The 25330-nt window shown below is 31.0% G+C and overlaps 1 protein-coding gene across 1 annotated transcript; it reads right to left on the bottom strand.

Moving 5' to 3' along the window:
- Positions 1-23858: 23858 nt before the first annotated feature.
- On the bottom strand, positions 23859-25201 carry W97_07765 (uncharacterized protein; the record flags this gene model as incomplete). Its single annotated transcript, XM_007785634.1, has 2 exons — positions 23859-25067; positions 25118-25201. 2 exons carry the CDS (start codon positions 25199-25201, stop codon positions 23859-23861), a joined length of 1293 nt encoding a protein of 430 aa, XP_007783824.1.
- Between the last annotated feature and the right edge of the window lie 129 nt (positions 25202-25330).

The raw sequence follows: 25330 nt of genomic DNA, 5'->3' as shown, positions 1-25330 counted from the left end.
ATACTAGATAGTATGCTCCGCCCTAGATATAAGTACTATAATATAGTGCGAGAACACCCGCTTATAGAAGTAAGATTCACTAGGGATAGAGAATATATTACCCCTAAGAGAGGCTATATTTCTAGGGAACTTCGGTAGAAAGTTATAGTATTATAGTAGGAATTCGTAGCTAGGGATCTACGAGTGAATTCGGGATATTAGGTTAATTTAAGTAAATTCCGGTATAATAGGGTAGAGACTCTAATTAAGGACGAGAGCTCTAGAAGCTTCGACTCGGAAAGCCCTAATTTAAAAAACTAGGAGGCCTTCCGGCTAGAGGGTCGATAGAAGCGCCTACTAAAAGACTTTCGAATAGGTGTAAGAGCACTTAGGTATCTAGAGTAGGATACTAAAAGCACACCCTTGCGGTAATAAGATATGCTAGAAACCTACGAGTGTAGGTTAAGATTAGCTAAGTATAGGCTAGGGCACTAATAGATTTAGGAGCTACCGCGAACTTTATAGCACCCGAGTTTATAGACCGCGCGTAGATAAGCCTATAATAAAAGCGTGATACCTACCTAGTAATAGTGGTAGACGGCTAACCTTTAGGCTATAATTAGGGATTAGTAGACTAAGAAACTAAGACGGTTAGGTTAAAGATTAGACCTTATATTAAGAATATATAGTTTGATATTACGGTAATAGGAACCTATAATGTAGTGCTAGGGTTACTATAGCTTAAGGACGCGAATCTAAAAATTAATTAGACCTATTAGACACTAGACTTCTCCTAAGGGAAATTAATCTAGATAAGCGAAGACACGCTAGGAGATAGTCTTAAGATATATGTAATCTCAGCCGAGGAACTTACTAAGAAAGTTTGAGAAAATCCTAAGTAAGTATAGATCCTATAAAGTAAGCGACAAGAGTTTGCGGCTACTACTACCCTATTATTTATTCTAGATAAATATAAGGACTACATAAGGTTATTTATAGATAAGGCTCTAGACGAAGCCCTACTAGCACACTAGCTATAGGATCACATAATACCTATTAAAGAATGTAAGACACTAGGGAAATTAGCGATTTACCTACTATTACTAGAGAAGCTAGAGGCATTATAAACGTATCTAGATAAGAATTTAAAGAAGGAATTTATACGGGAATTCTAGTCACCTATAGGATATTTTATCCTATTTATACCTAAAAAGGATAGTAAACTACAATTATACGTTAACTACTAGAGACTAAATAATATAACTATTAAGAATAATTATCTATTACCTTTAATATTAGAGTTATAGGATTAACTCTAAGGAGCTAAGTAGTTCACGAAATTCGATATCCTAGAAGCATATAACCGGATTCGAATTAAGAAAGGCGAAGAGTGGAAGATAGCAATAAGAACCTATTTCGGACTCTATAAGTATTTAGTTATGCTATTTAGGCTCACTAATACTCCTGCCACGTTCTAGGCGTATATTAATAATATCCTAAAAGAATACTTAGATGTGTTTGTAGTCGTCTATCTTAATAACATACTAGTATATTCGAAGACTAAGGAAAAACATGTATAATATATTAGATAAGTCTTAGAAGCGCTCTAGCGAGCGAACTTACAAATAGTGCTAGAGAAGAGCTAATTCTATTAATAGAAGATTAAGTTCTTAGGGTATATTATCACAGATAAAAGTATCCGGATGAATAAAACTAAGGTATAGGCCATACTTGAATAGCCTATACTAAAGTTAATAAAGGATATGTAATTATTTTTAGGACTAGCGAACTTCTATAGGAAATTCATACGAGGCTACTTCTAGATTATAGCGCCGCTAACTAATCTTATAAAGAAAGATTAAGGATTCTAGTAGGGTAGAGAAGCGAACGACGCTTTCTATACACTAAAGGAACAGTTTAGCATAGAACCCGTCCTAATAATGTTCGACCTATTAAGAGCTATTATTATCAAAATGGATGCATTAGACCTAGCTATAGGAGTATATCTAAACTAATAAGACAATAGAGGATATTAGTATCTAGTAGCATTTCACTCACGAAAGTTTAGTGGACTAGAACTAAACTATAAAATCTACGATAAGGAGCTACTAGCTATTATTAAAGCATTTAAGTAATAGAGAGTATATCTAGAAGGAGTAAAGTTTCTAATTTAAGTGTTTATAGATCACAAGAATTTAGTATACTTCACTACTATTAAGGTGTTGAACTATAGATAAGTGCGATAGTTCGAGGAATTATTAACATTTAATTTTAAAATTTACTACCGGAAAGGCTCTAAGAACGCGAAAGTAGACGCTTTTAGTAGAAGACTAGATTATATGGGAAAAAAGCCCTAAATAGTTAGCTTAATTCTAGAATAGTATCTAGATAGAAAGATCACTTATAATTAAGGTATACTAGCGGCTACTATAGCAATTATGAATAAAGACCTTAAGGACCGTATATAGAAAGCATATATATAGGACACCTATACTTAGAGAGCACTTTCTGAAACCCTTAAAGGATTTAAATAAATAGATAAAGGTCTACTATTATTTAGAGGGCTAGTGTACATGCTACTAGCCTAGTAGGTAGAGATTATTTAATAGTACTATAATAGTCTAATAGAGGGACACCGCGGAATCTTTAAAACTATTAAAGCAATTAGCCGCACCTACTTCTTCCTAAGACTTAGGAAGAAAGTGGAGGAATATATTATAGCCTACGACCTATACTATAAGATAAAGCTAATCTAGTATAAGCCGTATAGGTTAATAAAGTTAGTAGTAATACTAACACGGCTATAGGCTTTGATAGCTATAGATTTTATTATTAAACTACCTCTTTTTAAAGAACCTTTAATAAAAGCGAAATACGACTCCGTGCTTACGATTATGGATCGATTAATAAAAGAAGTACACTTTATACTATATAAGGAATCGTCTAATACTAAAGAATTAGTATACATCTTTCTCCGGAATGTGATAGTAATATAAGGCCTACCTAAGAAAATTATTTTAGATAGAGATAAACTATTTATATTAAATTTCTAGATCTCGCTTATAGTATAGTTAGGACTAACCTATAAGCTTTTAATAGCTTACTATCCGTAGACGGACGGATAAACTAAGCGAATGAACTAAGTGCTAGAATAGTACTTAAGAGGTTATATGGACTATAGATAAACGAACTAGGTATTACTATTACCGCTTATATAGCTAGCATATAATATAAGCGTAAACGAGATAATAGGATAAACGCCGTTCTACGCGAACTATAGATATCACGCCTAGATGTTCCACAAACCCTAAGAATTCTAGACCCTAGTAGAAGTAGCTAGGTTAATAGTAGAAGAAATGTAGTAGATGTACTAGGAATTATGAAAAGACATCGAGTTTCTATTATAAAGATTAGCATTTCACTATAATAAATATAGATCTAGAGGACCTATGCTTAAAGAGGGAGATAAAGTTTACCTCCTTTAGAAAAACATCGAGATAATGAGGCTAAGTAAAAAATTGGACTATGTTAGGATAGGACCTTTCAAAATTATTAGAAATATTAAGGATATAAGCTACAAGTTGAAGCTACTAGAGGGAATAAAGATACACCTAGTATTCTATATATTGCTGTTGGAACCGGCCTCTATAGAAGTACTAGTGTTAGCTAGGGTACTAGACAACTACCTAATAGAGTAGGAAGGATAATACAAAGTGTAAAAGATCCTGGATAATAGCACCGATTTTAATAATAGCATATAATAATACCTTATAAAATAGAAAGGCTACCCTAACTTAAAGAATATATAGGAACCACGTACTAATCTTAATAGAAGCGAAGAAGTAGTTAAGAGGTATAACTAAAGTTAGTAGATAGAAAGCCGAGGTCCAACTCCGCCTAAGTAGTAGGCGATAAAGAGAGGTCGCTAGGAATCGAGGAAAGGTTAAAGGCACTAGACTCTTATTTAAGTTGTTACTACCTACTCTCTAGCTTATAGACCTTATTAAGGGAAGCGAGTTCCCGATAGACTATCTTAGACTCTTTCTCTTTATAATGTCTCTATTTAGCTTTAGCCTAAAGTTTCTAGGAAATAGTAGCCGATAAAGCACTTTTAGCCTCCTCACGCTCTTTACAAAGGCGTTCTCGCTCATTAAGTAGCTGCGCCCCTAATAAATAAGTAAGTAAGTAAGTAGGTAATTACAAAGGGAACGACGGACACTTAGCTTAGGTTACCACTAGGTCGTATTTTCGATCTTTCGTAATGCACTTAGCATAATAGCCTATAGTAAGGTTAACCTTATAGGCCACCTTATTAGTTTAATAATAAGAGCACGGAGTAGGTATAATAGGACTAGTAATACGAAGAATAGCGGCAAGAGTGTTAGCTCGCTTTATAGAAGTAGTTTTATAATTCGTAGAAGGAATTTTGCGAACTAGGAGTATAGTGAAGAGATAACATCTTAATACTAGCGCTCTATAGCTTATATTATCTAGCTCGAGCCTTTAAGGACAAAGTGCCTTAAAGGGAGGGGCTAGTATTACGACCTTATAGGATAGGACTGGCGCCGCCGGCATGAGGCCGAATAATGGCTAGTATAGGCTAGCCACCGCGTGACTGCTAGCTACTACTAGTAGAAGGGACTACGTGATGAGGGATGGATAGTAGAGCTAGTAGAGAATAGTAGTGCTAGCACTACTAGCTATAGCTAGCTATAGATAGCACTAGGTAGTATATAGGAGACACTATTCTCGTTTATTAGAACGGTGTACTTAACTTAAATAAGAATCTAGTATTCTTTATTATATTAATCTAATCTCACCACGTGCTATTAATCCTCACCTTATTAACTATATCTTAGCACTATTTCCTATCTCCTTAATTAAGACTCTAACTATCATAGTAACTTTTATTATCTTGTGATAGCACCTCGTTATATCTATAAGTACTCTAAGCGCTTAAAGCAAGCTTAGAGCGCCTTAGATATCTTAAACTAATGCGAATTTTACGAGCGCCTAAATTTTTCCTAATATTTAGACTCTTTATTACCTAACTATTAAAAAGTATTAAAAGACTATCTATATAATCTCTTAATTTAAACTCTAGATAGGTAGAGTATATATAAAATTACTAAATTCTTTTAAATTATATATTATAAAAGTCTCTAGTCTCTTTCTTAATATATATTAAAGTAAAATATTAAGTTCTTAACTAGTTAAGAGTTATAGAGTCTAATATAGATAATGAAGACTAAATAAATAAAAAGTATCTCTACTAGTATATTAGTCTATAGTTCTAAAAGCTTACTAAGTGCCTAGATATAAAAAGTATAAAGCTTTCTCTTAAAGAGCTTAGAATTAATTATCTTTTAGAACTATATCTTAAGTATCTAGTTAGCCTAGTTACTTTATAGTTTCTTAAGAGTAAATCTAGATACTATTAAGTCTAGAAGCTCTTTTAGAATCTATTTCAAGTACTAGTAGTCTAAGGCTATAGCTTTCTTTATAATAATAGAACTATACCTTAAAAGTTCTTTCTTTTATTCTAAGTCTAGCTAATCTGTTTTCTTTATAATCTTACTCTTCTTTTTACTGCTTTATATAATACTACTATCCACGCTCCTATAGTCTAGAATTCTAACTTTCTTACTATTTTATAGCTAATTTAGAACCTTATAATACGCTTCTCTAGTAATATACTAAACAATTTATTCTCTTAACACTTTTTATTACCTTTCTTTAAGCTAGCTTAAATACTCTTAGTAGTAATTAATAAAAAAAAAAAATTAAAAAAAACTACTTAAAGCTATAATAATTCCTAATATATTATATTCTAATACTTAACTAATACTCTAGATCTTAGCTACCAACTTTTTAGCTACAATTATCTTAGTTTAGTGCCTTATCTAGTTTAGCTCTTTATATGTAAACTACTATATAACTACTTTCTTAGAATCTATTCTAATTAACTACTATAAGATATAGTTATCAACTAATTTTATATTATTTTACTTTAAGACTCTACTTATTATTTAGCCCTTAATAATTTATAGCTACTAGTATCTATAGTTATACTTCTAGAAGTATTACTTTAAATTCTACCTCTTAATACTCTCTAAATATTACTCTATATATACTTAAACTTCTATTAAATAATTAATTATAAAAAGCTACTTTTTTTTAAAAGTAGCTATTACTTCTCTTTACTTCTTTTTCTATAAGTACTCTACTAAGAATAGTATTACTAAATATACCTTATTTTTTAGGGTATCCAGCGCCTTAGACTCTCTCTAAGTAAACTTATTAAGTCTCTAAGCTACTATATACTATTTATTTAGAGGTAATAATAGAAACTTACTGATAAATATATATTCTCCTAATCTATAACACGTATTAAATAGCTAATTTTCTAGAGTTACTAAGAATTAAGGTCTTTAAAGAGTAGCTTATTCTCTTATAGCTTACTATTTATATTCTAAATAATCTAATTAAGGGCTAGATTCTAGTATATTACTAGTATAAGACTCTGAAAATATTTAAAGTATTTTATTTTAATAGGTATCTCTAATTAGCTAAGACTAAATAACTATACTACTTATTCTTTAGAGGTATTTATTATTTTACCTAGTATAAGTAAAGGCATCTCTATAGTATAAAATGTAAAAATTAATTTTAATAGTAACTTAAATCTTAAAGAAGATATAGAGCTAGAAGATATAGAGCTATATTATATAATAGTAGTAGAAGTAGAGAACCTAGTAACTACTTATAGAATATCTTTATTAGATAGTAATAACTATTTATTCTTAGGTATAACTAGAGCTAGTAGAGCTATTAATTAGTAGTAAGTGGTTATAGACTTATTTTACTTATTACTAATAGATATTTTCGTAAAGAAAAGGTATTAGTATACTAAAATAAAGGCTACTTAAAGTATATAATTATATATATATTTATAGAAGCTAGCTTAAAGTAGAATTAAATATATATAATCTCTTCAAAGAAGTTAAAAGCTAGTAAAAGAATTCTTAACGTATTTTTATATTCATAAGCATTACGTATTTATTACTATATTGATAAATTTTCTTATATATGATATCTCTTCTTCTAGATCGACCCCAAATAGATCTAGCACTACCTCTAAATACTTGAAAGTTATAAAGTAAATAAAGTAAAGTAGAAAATAAAAATAAAATAAAATAAAAGCTTCTAGTATATTATTTAAAGTATATAAAATAAGTGTAAAGAGTTAGTAATAAAAAAAAGTCTCTACTAAAGTTATAAAAGTTACTTAGCTTTACTATACTTAATATAATACTATATATAAGCGTAAGTAGCTCTAGTAAAAGATAATAAGTTATAAAAAGAGTGTAGAATGATTAAAGCTAATAAGAGAAATTAAACTTGGTAAGTATATTTAATATACAATAAAAGCGCGTAGCATTATTAGTAAAAGAGTAGTATAGTAAATATAAAAAAGTAGATGAATCTCTAGCTAAATTAATATAAATCTAAGATCTATAAGTATTCTTATATAAAGAAGTCAAGCTACAAAAGAAGATAAGCTATAACTAGCTTTCTAAAACTAAAGAAAAAGAAGAGAATATTAGGTAAAGAAATTAAGGTATTTTCTAATTACAAAGTATTCTTAAAGAGCTAATACTATTGAAAGTAGTAGTTTTCTTAAATAAAATAAGTAAGAGTTTATATAAAACCTTAGAGAATAAAAAAGATTCTAATTAAGGTAGTAAAATAGAATATAAGACTCTAAAAGGCTTATAATATTATCTAGACTAAGTTCCTACGCGTTCTTTAACTAGTTGAATTCTAATTACTAAAGTAGCTAATAATAGGCGTTAAATACAATAAATCCCTATTATTATAATAAATAAGAAACTATATACTTTATAGTGATAGTATAGTATATTACTATTACTTTATTATTAAGTTTATATAGTATTTTTTTACTAGAAGACTTTCCTAAAATACTAAGTATTATTCCTTTCTTATCTAAATAACTATCTTCTAGTTATTAGACTTAAGCTAATAAATATCTCTCTCTATAATAAGGTGCTATCACCTAATAATAAGAAGTTACTATAATAGTTAGAGTTCTAATTAAGGAGATAGAGAATAGTGCTAAGATATAGCTAATAAGGTAAGGATTAATATCACGTAGTAAGATTAGATTAAGTTATAAAGAATACTAGATTCTTATTTAAGTTAAGTATACTATTCTAATAAGTGAGAATAGTATCTTCTATATACTATAAGCTAGAGTAGATACCTTTATACTTTACTCTACCTACTCTACTTACTCTATTTATTTTAGCGTGCTCTACTATAGATTAGATAGAGCGCGCTAAAATTTATAGAGTATATTATATATTAGCTTATACTAGCTAGCGTATAACTAGTCCGCTAGCTTTTATTTATAACACTATTCTCCTTCTAGCCTAAGCTATATTCTAAAGCTTTAGGTTATAAGTTAGATAATTATCTAAGCCTATCCTCTTCATCTCTTACCGTTAGTTTATTATATCTAAGGCTCTTTAACCTAAACCTATTAATAATTCGACTACTTATTGTTGTAAACTTACTTACTACTTATATAATAAGAGTTCTATTATACTAACCCCTTGTAATTGCTATTTATCTATAGGATTATACTATAAGGTCGACTTTTTATAATAAACACGAAACATAATACTATAATAATATACTTAAAATTCTTTTATTATTCTTTTAAGTCTTTAGAAGAATTAAGCATATTTATTCTTTCTTTAAACTAGCTTTATATATATAATTACATACCTCTCTCTATATATAAAAATATCTATAAGTGATAGACTAGATAAGCCTATATCCCTATATAGTAGCTTAATAGCTCTACTAGTTCTAGTAATATCTAAGAAGAAGCGATTAGTACTATCTAATAAAGATATTCTATAAGTAGTTTCTAGATTCTCTATTCTCTCTACTACTATATAATATAGATCTATACCTTCTACCTCTATATCTACTCTAAAATTTAAGCTACTATTAAGGTTAGACCCTACCTTCTTCGCTAAAGAGACGCTTTTACTAAGTAAGATAATAGGTACCTCTAGGGAGTAAGCGGCACGGCTATTTAGTATCGGATAATTAGAAACACCTATAAAGATAAGATGCTTAAAATAATTTAAGAGTCTTATACTAGTCTTATATAAGAATCTAGCGCTTAGCTAAGCTCTTTAAGATATAAGTATTAAATTAAGGGAGAATAATCCTCCCTTTAAGAATCTAAGTCTTTAGTATCTTTAGGATATAAGCTATCTTATAAGTATTATAGGTTAGAAGAATATATTTATTTACAAGTTTCTATTATTACCTCTAATGAAGTAATACGCAATTATCTAGAAGATTAACACCTTTATCTAGTTAGAATCTAAGACTCTAAATACCCTAAAAGATAAGCTATACTTAGTAATACTAGTTTTAGTAGACTAAATATAGAAAAGGGAGCAGAGAGGTGTAATAGCCGCCTTTAAGTAAAAGTAGTCTATAATAATAGATTATTCGAAAGATATCTAAGAGTATGTAGATTAGTATTTAGAGAGTATAAAGCGGCTAGATCTAAAGTACTACTTCTAGAAATATAACTATAGCTATTAATAGTAATAAATTATTAAAGAATAGATTATAAGTAGGGTCTCGAAGTAGGAGGTTATAAATACTATTAATAACTATGTTCTGTATTAATTCCTTAAAATAACTCCTAGGAAAGTAGTCAACCAATAGTTTACACGTGAAAAGCTTAGCTAAATAAGATATTGAACTAGTATAATTATAGTAAAGAAGGTGAATATTAAGACCTAGGGTGATAGTTAAGTAATAGAATTTAATATATAAGATATTATTAAAGTTCTAGGTAGTCTAGTATTTTTACTACTAGTTACTATAGCTGATATTTAGGCTACTTTAAAGAAGAGGGGTAAGAAATATTAGAGAGGTAAGTTACCTAGTTTATTACTACTAAAATGTATAATAAGATCCTAGAATTAACTAAAGAATAGTAAGAAGATTATAGGCCCGGACTATAAGAGCGCGAGTAGTAGTATTATATAAAAGAATAAAAAGAAGAGTAAGGCTATAGAGAAAATAGATTAGCTAGATATAAAGTAAGAGAAGGAACTTCTAGAATATAGGCTAGCTATTATAGAGAGAGTTATAGACTTAGATTACTAGTGCTTTAAGCACGTCCCTATAGGACTTCTTAACTTAATAGTAAATAGATTTAAACTTAAGAAGTTAAATAGTAATCTAGCTAACTAGATAATTAAGATATAGCTCTAGAAAGCTATTAATTTTAAGTCCTTTAAGAAGAGACTTTACGCCTTCTATATTTAGGAATTTAGCGAACTTTTAGAGCTATAAAACAATATATTAACTAAAACTCTCTATACTTATCTAGAGTGTACCTCTTACGTTAGCCTTTAAAACTTATAGCTAGTTATAGATTCAATGTATTAGTTTAGTGTATTCCTTAATAGAAGGACTACAGATTTTTAATATATATATATTAGAAAGATCTAGAGATTATAAGTATTTCTTATATATCTAGAGTTTATATTAAAAGTAACTATAAAAGGGCTTCTAATACTTCTAGATAACTAAGTAATAAAGAGCTTTAAGTTAGCGTATAAGAGAAAGAGTCTTAAGAGTATTATTAATTCTTAGTATTAAGCTATTTATATAGAGTGGAATTAGATTCTCTAATACTACTAGTAGTATTAGCGAAAGTATTTATATCCTAATAATCTTTAGAGGGAGCTATACTTACCTAATCTAATATTCTTACTACTTTAGTAACTTATATAATAGGATCTATAGATACTCTATCTAGAGATCGCTAAGCGCGGTAATAAGTACTATATATCTATTACTTACCCTTTTATTCTAAAGCTCTTAATTAATAGAAATTGAGATTTGAGTCTTAATAATCTCTATCCCTAATATCTAAGTATAGAATATAATAGGAACCGCCTCTAATAGAAACTAAAAGAGGTAGATAAGGTTAGGGTTACATATAGTAGATAGGTAGATAATATTAGGGTTACTTATATTTAGAGGTAATTAGTAGTGTCTATATTCTTTAGTAATAATAATATCTTCGAGCCTTAGTTTACCACCTTAGTTCTAGAAGTAGTATTATATAGCTTAGGCTCTATCTTAAACGCGCTGTTAGGAAGAGTCTTCTAGTATAATATAGTAGTTATTATTAATCTCGTAAAGCTCTTTAGTACTCCTACTTCTTAAAAAGACTATCTTTATACTTAGTATTAGAAGGCTCTTAATTAGTTTAGAATAGCCTATACTATACTTCGCTAAGCGGAGGAGTATTATCTTAAAGATTTATCTTTTATTAGAATAGTAGGAGATAATCTATTTATAAGTTAGAGGTACCTATAATTAGAAGAAAATAAGTACTAGTTTAAGAATGACTATATAGTTTATTATATTATCTAAAAAGTTATAACTATAGCGGACTAGTATAAACTATCTATAAATAAGTCTAATATTTTTAACTATAATTTATCTATTACTAGAAGCGTAGCTTACCTTCTTTTAGTAGAAATTCTAAAGGCTAATTAAGCGCCTTTAGTTAAGGAATCTTTTAATAATAAGCGGTCTAAAGCTAGAGTTTCTAAGGTGAAAGGTTCTAATTAAGAAGAAGTTAATAAGAATAAACTAGTTACTAGTATTGAGAGCCTAGTTTTTCTATTAATATAGGACGAACTAAGTGTTTTTAAAATAACTTAAATCGATCTACTTAATAGCTTCTATAGCCCTACTCGTAGTTGTAGACCCTCTATATAGCTAATTAATAGATTAGCTTCTTCGCAACATTATACTAAGTCTTAATCCAAATACTTCTATTATAATTAGTAATTAAGAGATAGCTAAGGATTCTAGCTCTAGAGGTAACCTATAGTCTCTATATTTAGAATTAAGTAGGAGTTAGAAAGACGCTTCTAGCTCTACTAAAAATCCTATAGAGAGCGTTTCTAGTGCAATTAGTAGACCTATAGAGGGCGTTTCTAGAAGTATTAAGAGGCCTATTAAGGGTAGTTTTAGAGGAGTTAAATCTAAGAATAGTGCTTCTCTTAGTATTAACTAGCCTAAGAATAGTGCTATAGGTATAATTAAAGAGTCTAAAGGACTAGTTCCACCTTCTTTAATAGCTTTAGAGAAAGAGTTAGTAGTTACTACTATATAGGAGCTTAAGAAAGCGAATTAAGAAGCTATTTATAAGTCTATAGAGGAGTTAAATATATTAGAATAGATGCGTAATAAGCCGAACTGCTATTAGTAAGAGGACTTACTAGTAGTAAGTTATAGTAGTAGGGTTTAAGGTTCTAATTCTTTAGTAATCTTAGCGTTTATTTACACTACTATATAGAAGCTAGTATAGAGTGCGCGTGCGGAGGTTTAAGGTTCTTTAAATAAGTAGTAGATAACTAAGCTAGTTAACTACTTATTATATATAGTATTAAGTGATATCACACTCGTTCTATGTATTATCTAGTCCTATATAACCTATTACCGTAATCCTATCACCGTCTTAATAGTCCTATCTTAATACTTTGCCTCTACGGACGCATACAACCTACTCACCTGAGTTTATACTTAAACCTCTTACCTACGATAATACTATTAAATAAAGAGAGTTTAAGAGAGCTTACTATAGGTATTAGTATCTTTAGAGCTATTAAATAAGATTCTAACTAGAAAATAAACTAATTTATAGTAGATTTTACGCTAGTAGAAGATCTTATAGAAGAGACTCTACCCGTAAAAATAAATAGAGGCCTTAGAGCTTCTTTAAAAGAGAATATAAGTAGTGGAATATTCTTATTATTACTACTAGATAAGTTTACGATACTTCTAGTAAAAAAGATTTAGGTAACACTAAGTCTAAGAGATAAGGTAGTTATATCAGAGAATAAGGGATAGATTAAATTAAAAGTTCTAATAAAAGTAAATAGAAAGCCTTTAAAAGTAAGTAAAATAATAGTAAATAGTAATTAAAAGCTTTTAGTAATAATCTAATCCTAGTTTTTTATAAGAAAAGAGTCCTATAAATACTTACTAGCTATTATATAATATTTTTTATAGTAATAGCCCTACTTACCGCTTTCTAGATTTTGAAACTACTTTATACTAGCTAAGATTTTGATTTAACTAGAATATAATTCTACTCTTCCGCGCTACTAACTTAGAACTACCCTAAATTATTTTATAGCTATACTTAAAGTAGATAAATAATAGTTTTTCTAAAGGAGTAGCTTCTAGCTTTTCTACTAAATACTATTCTAGTACCGTGCCTCTAAGCGTGCAATCTAAAGAAGATAGTAATATAAAATTATATTCTTATATTGAAGCTATCTAGACTTAATATACTAATCTAAACTAAGTCCTCTTAAGGTTAAATTAATACCCATATCGTAATACTAAATTAAGAGAGTTCTTTTTTTAACTATTATTCTATCTATTAATACTTTATATCTAGTAGAGCTCTTAAAGTTTGTAATATTAGTAGCTCTTTACTATAATATATCTATAGCCTATATATTATTCTTAAAATAAATTCTAACTCTTATAATAACTCTTAACCACGAATTATATATCTATATATTACCTTATAAATCCCTTAATATAGTAACTAAAGTATTATAGGTAAGGGATTTAAGTATAAAACTTAGATAAGTAGGTTATACGCGTCTATAGAGGTAAGATATTAAGGTAGAACTATTAACGTAGCAATAGAACTATAGTAATAGATTATATAAAACTATATAGTACAGAGAATAAGTGTAATACTACTTAATACTATAATGTAGCTAGTAGTTAACTTATTTTAAAGAACCTTAAGCCTTCTCGTACTCTATCTATACTAACTCCTATGTAATAAACCTTCTATACCACTATAGTAGCCCTAGTCTCTTGTTTTTAATTAGCATTAGAGTTCTTAAGAAAGTCCTTAAGATATAGTAAAATCCACGTAAATACTTTTTCTTAGAAGTAGGTAGCTACAAATATAATCTTATTTTCCTCTTATAAACTTTGCTATTTATGCTAGATATATAGGTTATATTAGAGAAGAAAAGTTTTAAGCTTCTCTCTCTCTCTATAGTATTTATTTAGAACTCTAATCTTAATAGGCTTATATTTAGAAGCGGTTCTTATAGCCTAGTTTCTTTACTATCTAGTAACAGATCCTATAGTAGATATTTTAATATATTATTCTTAAGTATCCCTCTTATAGGTGGTACTTAAAGTATAATAGATACTATCTTTAGATAATAATACTACTATTAGAATATAGTATAATTCTAATTGAGAAATTAGGGAATAGTATAGAAATAATAATAGATTAGTATTATAAGATAAAGATTAAGTTTATTAGAAGAATATAAGATTCTTGTTTTAAGTTAAGCACGATTCTAAGCTACCCTATAGTATAAAATTAGCTACTTATATACTATAGGCTAAAGTAAGTACCTTTATACCTCTATTCTATCTACTATATTTACTCTATTCTTCTTAGTATACTCTACTATAGATTAAGTAGAGCGTACTAAGATTTATAGAGAATATTATATATTAACCTATACCCGCTAGTATCTAACTAGACTACTAGACCTTATTTTATAATATTCTTTCTCTATATCTTCTACTACTTTTTATATATACCTTTACGTACGCTTTTATATACGCCCTGCTCTTTCTTTTCTACTATCTATAGGTTCTAGTAACTATACTATTCCTTCTAAGCTACCTCTCTATATACTATAGTTATAGTAAAGAGGTGTAAGCTAACTAGCTATAGAAGATACTAAGGTGACTCTTATATAGTAATATATACTATTCTCTAACTAGTAGCTACACGCGATATCTAAGCTAGTTCTAAAAATAGGCTTCTACTATATATAGAACTATAGAGAAGTTATCTATAAGCAATATAAAAATATCGCTAGAAAACCCTTATAGTAGAAGATTAATTACCGCATTATACTATAGCGCGTATACTATACTTACTATCACTATAAGACACTATATTAGATTAAGAAAAAGAGAGTAAGCTTAATAAAAAAGAATCTATAGTTTAGCTACTATATAGATAGTATAGTGCATGTACTCCTACAAAAGTAATACCTATAGAAGCTATAGTAGCTGCTTATAAAGATAAAGAGTATAAATTAGTAGACGTAATATATACTTCTAATATAGAAGTTCTATAAGTATATTAACTATTACAATAATTTCTTTATATTCTACTTCCTTAGCGTAAATATTAATAAGAGGCTTATATAGTAGCTATATAGCATCTATATATTCTATGCGTATAGCTAGCTCTACTGTTATATTAATATACTATTAGATTCTATAAATTAGGCTTCTAGCTTTATATAGCTATATATCTTTAATAGTAATATTAGTAAATCTTTTCTTCCCCTTAAAGCCTCTTAGAGCACTCTAAGGGCCCTTTAAAGGCTCTAAGACTCTAAGTAACTCTTACTTCTATTAAGAGACTCGCGAGCGTATCCGAGCACTCTAAGCACTCTAATCGCTTTAAATATCTAAATTATCTAAATTATCTAAATTATCTAGATAATCTAGATAATCTAAATTATCTAAAACATCTAGAGGTATAGCTTAGTAGAGTTTAGTATACTTAGTTAGTAGCTAAACAAAAATTGGAAAAAGCTTTAAGTCTAATTTAACTAGTAGAATGTAGAAGATATATAATAGAGCTAGTTTAGAGGGTAGACTTTTAATAAAACTAAATATTATCTACTTACTTTTTAAATTTATAGATATTATACCTCTTTTTACTAGGGAGTAAAAGTTAAGCGAAAATAGAAACTCTAAAAAAAATCTACTTACTAAGCTACTTACTAAGTAGCCTATTATTTTAGATGCTTTAGACAATTTAGATAATTTAAATATTTTAGATATCTAAAGCGCTTAGAGCGCTTAGAGTACTTTAGATAAGATAGTCCGTACACAAGAGACTCTAAAAGCCCTTAGAGCTCTTAGAGCGCTTAGAGAATTTTTGATTTTCCTAAAGTATTAAAAGATTTCCTAATGAATTAAAAGATTCTATATATAGTATAGTATAGTAGTATAACAGACGCGCTATATATAAATAATTAAATTACTATCTAGAATATTAGCGATAATATTATTCTTTCTATATTCTATACTAGATCTCTATAGTAAATACATAACTTCTACCTTAATACTATAGCCTTAAAACGCTATTTTAGCTCTTCTAATTTCTTTATTACCTTTACTTATAACCTATAGTAGTAGAAGATTTAGTTTAAACTTATAGCTAGCTAGACTACTATAGATTAGCTAGATCTAGTAAACTATATTTTTTATATAAAGCTAAAATAGCTATAGTATAAGATTCTAAAGAATAGTATACTTAGCTATACGGTAGTTATTTACTAGAAAATTAAGTTCTAGAAGCGTAGGTTTCTATATGTCTATATATTACTAATTCTAGATTCTATATTCTACTATAGTACTATAGAGAATATTAATATAGCTATTTATATAAGCCTTTTTAATCTAGTAGTAGAGCCTCTACTCTATAATATAGTTACTTATAATATACTATATAGCCTTTATAAGAAGTAGTATCTAGCTATAGCCTATATATATAATAGTAAGTATAGATTTAGCTTTCTATACTAGTTTTAAAATAAGACTATACTTAGTAATAACCGCCGGTCTTATTATAAGCGTCTAAATAATAGGCGAATCTTTCAAAAAAGTATATAGAGCTATGTATATAATAATTAAAATGTTATTGCTTATAATCTCTATCTTTCTATTCGCTTTAATATATGTATTAATATGGAGTTCTATATAGCCTATAATACCATTAAGTATATATTTAAGTATATCTTTAAAGACTCTAACTACACTATAATATTACTATAAATGTAGTAGTAGTAGTAGTAGTCTAGTATAGCACCCTATACGGAAGTAGAAAAGATCTAGAAGTATATTAATACTTAATATATTACTATATATAAGGCTCTTTAGTATATATATAAGTTCTATATATATAGCCGCTTAGTTCTAGTATAGTAGCTTATACTCTACCTTAAGGGTAAGTAGCCTATTTACTTCTAGACTAACTAGAATATTAAAGCCTACCTTACCTATAATATAAACTATAGAACTATACTTACTAAGTTCTTTATAGTAAATATAAGGAGCTATACTAAGTAGTGCTATCAGAACTTTTCTATATACTATATATAGAGTAAAAGTTATAAGTAATAGACTCTCTATAATAAAGACTTTATAGTTAGCCGTATAATATAGCTTTTTATTATAGTAGATAAGGTATACTATCTATACCTACTACTAGTAAATATTACTAGCTAGCGTTTCTTTAAGAATACCTATACCTTTAAGAGCTAGATATATTTAATCTTCTAGGCTATCTATCTCGCCTATAGGCTATTATAAGATAATAAAGAGTACTTATAGGCGCTAGTAGAAGCTATAGAGTTTTAGCTAGAGTAGTAGCTATATAAGCTTCTTACAACTATACTAGTAAGCTATAGGCCTATAAATTCTATAGTACTATAGAATTGCTTCTATAGCTATCTTATAAATAACTACAATTACTAGCTATAGACTATATATAGTGTCTAAAAGCTAACTTAGAAGTAGACTAAGAATCTTATACTTTACTTACTCTATATAAGTCTCGCTTACTATAACTAAATACTAGATAGTTATAATCTTCTATAGCTCTAGTATAGTTAGCTTAAGAACTCTATAGACTATTACAACTATCTTCTATACAAGTAACTTATATTTAATATAGAGGAGATATAGACTAGCCTTACTAATAGTCTTTTATATCTAAATACTAAGTAGTAACTTATATTTAATCTATTTAACTAAATAGTAGAATCTAATTAGAATGGTCTCTTCTTTATTAATAGTTCTAGCGGTACTAGTAAAATCTTTCTATAGAATACTATATTATTCTACTAGTAGCTATAGAATAGAGTAGTGCTTATAGTAGTAATATCTAGTATTACTATAACTCTATTTACTAGAGGCACTACTACGTACTATAGTAGTGCAGGAGGTTTATTATATGCGAGTTGGTATAGATGGAGCGCGATGGATCTTAAGGTTCTTCAAGTAGTAAGAGAGTTAGCCACTAGTTGTATTATAGTATCAAGTAGAATCATGCTTGTTCTATATACCGCATAGCCTTATTAATCTATTATTGTAATGCTATCGCTACCTTAATAGTCTTGCCTCGATATCTTACCTCCGCGGATGCATATGACCTACTCACCTGAGTCTATACTTAAACTCTTTACCTATAACAGTACTTCTACTTTAAGATTCTAATTAATATTAATAGGCACTTAACTTATAATATACCTAAGTAGCCCTATCTTATAGAGCTACTATAGAAGACGCGCTTAATCTTCTGGAATAAGATAGTAATATACTATTACTATATAGTGAAAGTAGTTTTATATATGCTATAGGATTTCCGCAATAAGAGTAATAATTAGTAGTAGCTTCTCTTTAGTAGTATTATAATATACTTCTATAATAACTTCCGCTAGATTCTATCTATAGTTAAGTAGAGAACTTATAAAGTATTTTATTCTATAGTATTATACATACACCTTTCGCCTTATATAGAACATATATCTATACTACCTAAGCCTTACTCTTAGTAAGCGCTAGAAGATTATAGTATTTATAAAGTAGCTACTCTATATTAGTAAGTATATTAATTTAGATAAAAAAGTCTATTAGAATATATAGAACTAGGTGATTAGTAATAGTAAAAAGACGCTTACTACTACTATCTTTTCTAGCCTTAGGTGCTAGTAGTTACCTATAGATTAGCTATAGGACTCTATAATTCTTACGCTAAGAAATAATATAGTAAATAGTATAAACTAGCTACTACTTAATATAATACTAGGCGTGGAGATAATATTCTACTTCTAAACTACTATAGAATAGTATACACGCTACAGCTCTTTCTAAGAAGTTTCTATACTCTATTAATATTCTATAGCTACCTTTATATATACTTCGCCTTAAGTTTAGCTATCTAGTAATACTACTTTATAATCTTAATTTAGATAATAGCCTCTATAATAGTATATAGTTAGTAGTTCTCTCTATATTCTATACCTTACTATACTACTTAATTCTAGAAATATAGAAGTATAGTATAATTATATAGCTACTATATATACTCTTAGATGCGCCTAGCTCTAATTAAAGACTTAAGTTTATATAGTACTAGTTTCTAGTTAGACTTACCTTTATAATAACTATTAATAAAGCTTAGAGCTAAAGCCTATCTAGTATTAGTCTACTTCTTAGTCTAGAGATATTTAGCTATAGCTAGTTATATATTATACTTAGCTATATTATCTATTCTAATAGTATTTATATAGTACTATTTAATATAGATATCGCCTATAGCGGCCGCTTAAGGAACGTAATATATAATAAGGTGCTATAGATATAGGAGAATATAGAGACTAGCGTAGAAGAATTAGCAGTATATTAGATATATATATTACTTTATAGTATATTGCGCTTAGACCTATAAGTTATATATTACTAGTGATATATCTATAGCTATTAAGTATAAACAGTAGATAAAGATATAAGTATTATATAGTATTATAGATATTACTAGTATAGAAGTAAAATATAAAAGTAGAAATAGCCATAATTAATATTATTAAAAGCTATAAGGTAGTATACTATCTATATATCTATAAATACTATACTTGCATTATATACTAGGTATAATATAGTATTATACCTATTACTATAAGAGTTAGAAACTATAAGAGTATAATTTTACTTACTTTACACTATTGCAGAAGACGATATAGCTATCTAAAGTAATAGTATATATATCTAGCTATTCCTATCTATATTCTTATTGTTATTATTATTTTCGCCTTCTATAGAAGTCTATTATTACTAGGTTATAGTAGCGGTACAGCGAAGCTATAAGACGTCCTACTAGTTAAGGCTCTACTTTAGAAAAGAAGTAGAGTAGTAGTCTTTATAATAATCGCAAATATATTAGTAGTAAGTAGTATTTATAGCTATTACTATAGTAAGCGTAGCGTTATAGTATTTAAGAGCTATACTATTACTAGTATTAATAGTAGTACTATAGATAGTATAAAACTTTATAGATAAAAAAAAAAAGAATACTAGAGCCTATATATAGATAGAAGTAACTAGTATAAAGATAGTAGTCTAAGCTTAATAAAGTAGAATAGTATCTATAGATATAGTATAGGACTTATATTTACCTAAAGAATCTATAACTATATTAAGTTAATACTATATAAAGACAACTATAATAATATATACTTACTAATACTATAGCTACTACACTTATTACTAGAATCGCGGTAGTAACTACTCTAGATATAGTTATAGTAAGTACTACTAAATATATATCTAAGGGTATAATACTTAGTAAAAGAACTAAGACTATATTAATAGTAGTTATACTATCTACTCTATATAAGGGGTATATAGAGCTACGCTTTAGTAGAGATATAAAAGAGGCTCTTATTTATATTATTAATATTACTATAATTACTATAGAAGGTAAGATTAGTACTATAGATGAATAAAAGATTATGAAGTAGTTACTTATCTATCTTAGGCCTAATACACGCTATAAAAGCCTTCTTAGTATATATAAGTAGTTTAATCTCTATTATAAATATTAGCTACTACCCTATAGATCTTATAGTATAGATACCTACTACTACTCTAAGCTAAAGAAGAAAAGCTTATAGCCTCTACTTTATATCTATATAAAGGCTTATAATTTAAGTAGTTTAAGTTATTATTACTACTACTACTACTAACAGTTGCGCCTATAGTAGTACTACTAATACTAGACTATTTTAGAATAATAATACTTATACTTATTTAATTAATATAAGGGACTTAGCGGGTGAATATAGAAGGGTAGAATTAAGAGTTATTAGTTAGATAGTAGTTATAGAGTTTATTAGGTTTTTAATCTATATATAATAGAGAATACTATTATAATTCTATATATACTAGTATGTACTAGTATATATTAAGTAAGCCTAGCCTCTACTATATATAATAACTTTATATATATATAGTATAAGTGTAACTTATAAGGAAATCGCGTTATTTATAGTATTTATAGTATTATACGTAAAGTCTATATTAGGAAAAATTTAGGCGCTTATAAAATTCATATTAGTCTAAAATATCTAAAGCGCTCTAATTAATTGGGGTGGGTATAAATTACTTAGTAAGTATAAAAAATATAAATTATATAAAAAATCTTAGAGTTCTCTTTCTTACTTAACTTTTACCCTCCTATAAAACTAGGTAATATATCTACGTTTCTAAAAGTTAAGTGGATAATAATTATTTTTATTAAAAGTTTACTCTCTAAACTAGTTATATTATACCTATCTCTATATTACTAGTTAGATTAGACTTAAAGCTTTCTCTAAAAAAATTTTAGTAATAACTAAGTAGGCTTAGTGCTAAGATTTACTTTAAGTACTTAAAGCTACTCGCGAGTTACTCGCGAGTGGGTAGAGTTACTTAAAGGCTTTAAGTACTTAGAGTAGGCTCTAAGTACTCTAAGTAGCTCTAAGTAACTAAAATTTTTTCCTAATATATAATTTATGTCCACTCTAAGAAGTACTAATAATATATAATATATGCTTATAGTGGAATTCTGCCTATACTATATTCTTTACTCTTTCCTTTACCTTATAGAAGGTCTGCAGTTCGAGTCTACCTTAGAGAGTACTTTTTAAGGATACTAGAAACCGTTTTAGTATAAAACAAGTGTATCTTATAAGGAGTTTTAGTAGAAGAATATCTACAAAATTCTCTATTAATACTATCTAGATAGAAAGTTCCTTAATCTAGATCTAGATATTAAAAGAGACATAAATATACTAGCGCTAGCAAAGAGAGTAGAGGAATTGCTTAAGAGAATAGAGAGAGATAGATGGGTGGAGCTGGAGGAGTGCGTGAAGGAGAATTTAGAGGCGGTTCCAGGCGCTTAACCTAGGGAAGGGAGCTATTAGGGCAGGGAAGAGGGTGTATTTCTAAATTCTATCTCTTGTTTAATATTAACTGCTTGCTGACCCCTTCGGGTATTTAGTCGCTTCGGAATTCTGAGGATTAGTTATGAAATATGGATCGGTGTTAAAGTAAGCTATGACTTGTGCATCTACCACGTAGTATAGGTTAGAGTCTGCCTGCTTCACGTATAGTTGTTACTTTTGTTGAATTGCGTATAGTGCACTCGAGTAAAATCTCTCGCGGACGTACCATCACACTAAGAGACATTGCACATTCAAGAGGAGAACCTCAAAGTGGTAGGCAAGTAGTGTTTTATGTTTTCTTGTATCTAGCCGAGCCCAAGACGCACGCAATGAGTCGCTCCGCGATCCACTCAGGCCGCGTTGTTACTGACTAGCAGCCGCAGGAAGCGCCCTATTAAGATAAAGGTATCCAAGCAGACATATACGGATCATGCTTTCTCCACTTGGCAATATCAGAGATATCCTCGCCAGTGATTTCTCATGCAACCATACGGTGAGTCGCTCCGCGATCCAGACAAGGATCACAGCTATACTCTTTCACGTCGTATTTCTCCTTTATATACCCTCTGTATATTCTAGGATACTGACCTTTCTTAATGGTGTTATTCTTATAGATCTCCGCTACCGTTAGGTGCTCGGTCTTATCTAAACGGTGCTGCGATGGCTGGCGCGGGACAGTATTCTAACCGCACCCGTGCGGCATTTCCGCGTTTCCTATAATCGACGCTAGCGCTATCCGTGATTGGCGATTGTTATGCTTGCCTGATGATCTTAATGTTCGTTAGTCTTCTGGCTCGTTATTCTCCCGGCCTGGTCTTGGGCCTAAGTGGGTTGTCCGGTTCTGGACTCTGGAGTCGGGGCGAGGGGGATTACCACGGTTTCGGTCGAGCATTGGAGTCGTGTCACGCTCACGTATCGGACTTCGACACCGTCAGCTGGTTCCTCTAATCGATGCTAGCGCTATCGGGAGCAGAGGAAATGAGGCGAGGATGCATACCGCGTCGGGATGCACGGACCGTTGGGTGGTAAATCTTGCTGCGTGCCAGCATTCTCGACTAACACTGCATGTTTGAACGGAGTCTGGAGGGAGAGGAGAACTTACATCACGGTGTAGAGAGTCATCCTGGAAAGTTCTGGGCCTATCCTCTCGTCCATAGGCTCCGGGTGCTCTTGTTGGATGATTGCTATTGTGGGTGTTTATACTTGCGTAGCGTTCGCTGTTTAGAAGAGTGTGTATATAGGAAGACGTGTCTGAAGTGTATATAGGGTAGTGGGCTAAAGGACAGGAGCGAAGTCGGGATAGATGGCCTGTTTATATATCACAAGAGGAGTAGACCTCGAGCACACGGAAGGGCTTTGTCAATAACAGGACCAAAGTAGTCTTCGTCGAAACAATGTCATTGTCGGCACGGATAGTACCCTCGCTATGAAGACGAACGCTACAGCATTATCGAAGGGTGAGAAGTAAACTGTTATAAGCGAACGAAAGGTGGGTCCATGATAGTCGCGAACAGAAACTAACTGCAGATAATGATTTCACTAGCATAAATGTAGAAGATCTCAATTTATATAGGAGAATGTAACGACGGTTGTTGAAACCGTGACTCAAGGACAAAGAGGCCGTATATCATCTCTTTCAGGCAGTATGCGCTCCTTCCTTTCGACAGTAGCTCTTCAAGCTCCACCAACCCAAGCGTTGTAGTTGGTGATTCCGTCTGCCGGACGTGCCAAGATCGCTGTACCGGTACTAGATAGGACAGACTGCGAGTTCCGTTCGATCCAGACCCTGACCGGACCAGTCCGACCATTGAACGGGGTAGTGAAATGCCGCGCGCCTGCTACAGTGGCTTGGAATGTATCAGGTTGGTTGGAACCGATCTGCACCTTCACTACAGCCGGGGCCTTGACAAGGGCAGTCACAAAGACCTTGTCCTGGACAATTTCGTTCGGGTTGTAACACCTCTGATAAGCGCAGTTATTGCCTGTCACACCGTTGGCGCTGCCGGCCGCGGCGGTCGTCAGGCGGTACCAGTAGCTCAGCTTGTCGTTCGGGATCGCAGCTGAGCCGGTCTTGTACCGTGCAATGTAGTACGGTAGAAGGTTGCGCCAGGCGTCGTGCGGCATCCCATCAACGTACGCGCGAGCATTCGTGTTCGGGCCTGAAAGGACCCCAGGTTGGTAGATGGGTCCGATGTAGTGGCTTTCACCATAGTCGTTCCAGGTCACGATCTGAACGAAAGCGGGCTTGAGGGCTAGTACCTGCTCCCACCGGTCGTACCACAGAGAATCACCACGCCAGGTCCACTGTTTGCCATATCCAGGGAGATTGGTGAAGAACCAGGGTGAGACGCCCATCATGTAGGCTTTCGAGCCGAGCATTCTCTGCCATTCCTGGTCCCTAGCAGTCGTCATGCTGTTCGGGCCCTCCGGCCACATGTCCCAGGAGAAGGCACCATCGACTTTGTCGAGGTGGGCGGAGAAACCACCGGGGCCGAGCGAGGCCCAGTCTGGGAGGAAGAAGATGCCGCCAGGCACAGAGGCGCGAATGTTCGGCCAGTCGTTAATGTTGTTCACTCCTTCGAAGGTGGAAACAAGCGGCTTCCCGTTGTACTTGTAGTAAGCTGCGTTTGGGCCGTACTGCTTTAGGATGTTGATGACCTCATTGGCAGGCCATGGTCCCGCACCGCCGAGGTAATCGAAGGAAAAGAGCAGCTTGAATCTGGAGCCGAGTTGGTTTGCGGCCTGAAAGGCATTTGCGACTTGGGGGGCGATATTGCCGTATGGAGTAGCAATGTTCAGGACGAAGCCGTCGATTCCTGCTTCGGAGGCCAGCTGAATGTCCTTCTTCCAGAGGTCAACGTTGTAGGACTGGACCACTCCCACCTGTGTCTGGTCAGCTTGTTTTGGTTCGCAGCTCACTTGCAGTCACGTACCATGAAATGGGCAAAAACGGCCTGGGCAGATACTGTGGAGGCCAAGGCGGCCACCAGCAAGAAGAAGAGCTTAGCGAACAGCATGGTCGTACACAACAGAAGGACAGCCGTAAAGCAATGGCAGCGAAATGCTTCAAAGAAATACGTTTATATAGCCGTCCAGGCGTGCCAGACTTACATCTCTCGGGAGGTGAAGCTCCCTGTTTTATCTTA

Source organism: Coniosporium apollinis (assembly GCF_000281105.1).
Source record: "Coniosporium apollinis CBS 100218 chromosome Unknown supercont1.45, whole genome shotgun sequence".
Taxonomy (NCBI): domain Eukaryota; kingdom Fungi; phylum Ascomycota; class Dothideomycetes; genus Coniosporium; species Coniosporium apollinis.
The sequence above is the reverse complement of the archived record's forward strand: the minus strand, read 5'-3'. Positions and strand labels throughout refer to the sequence as shown.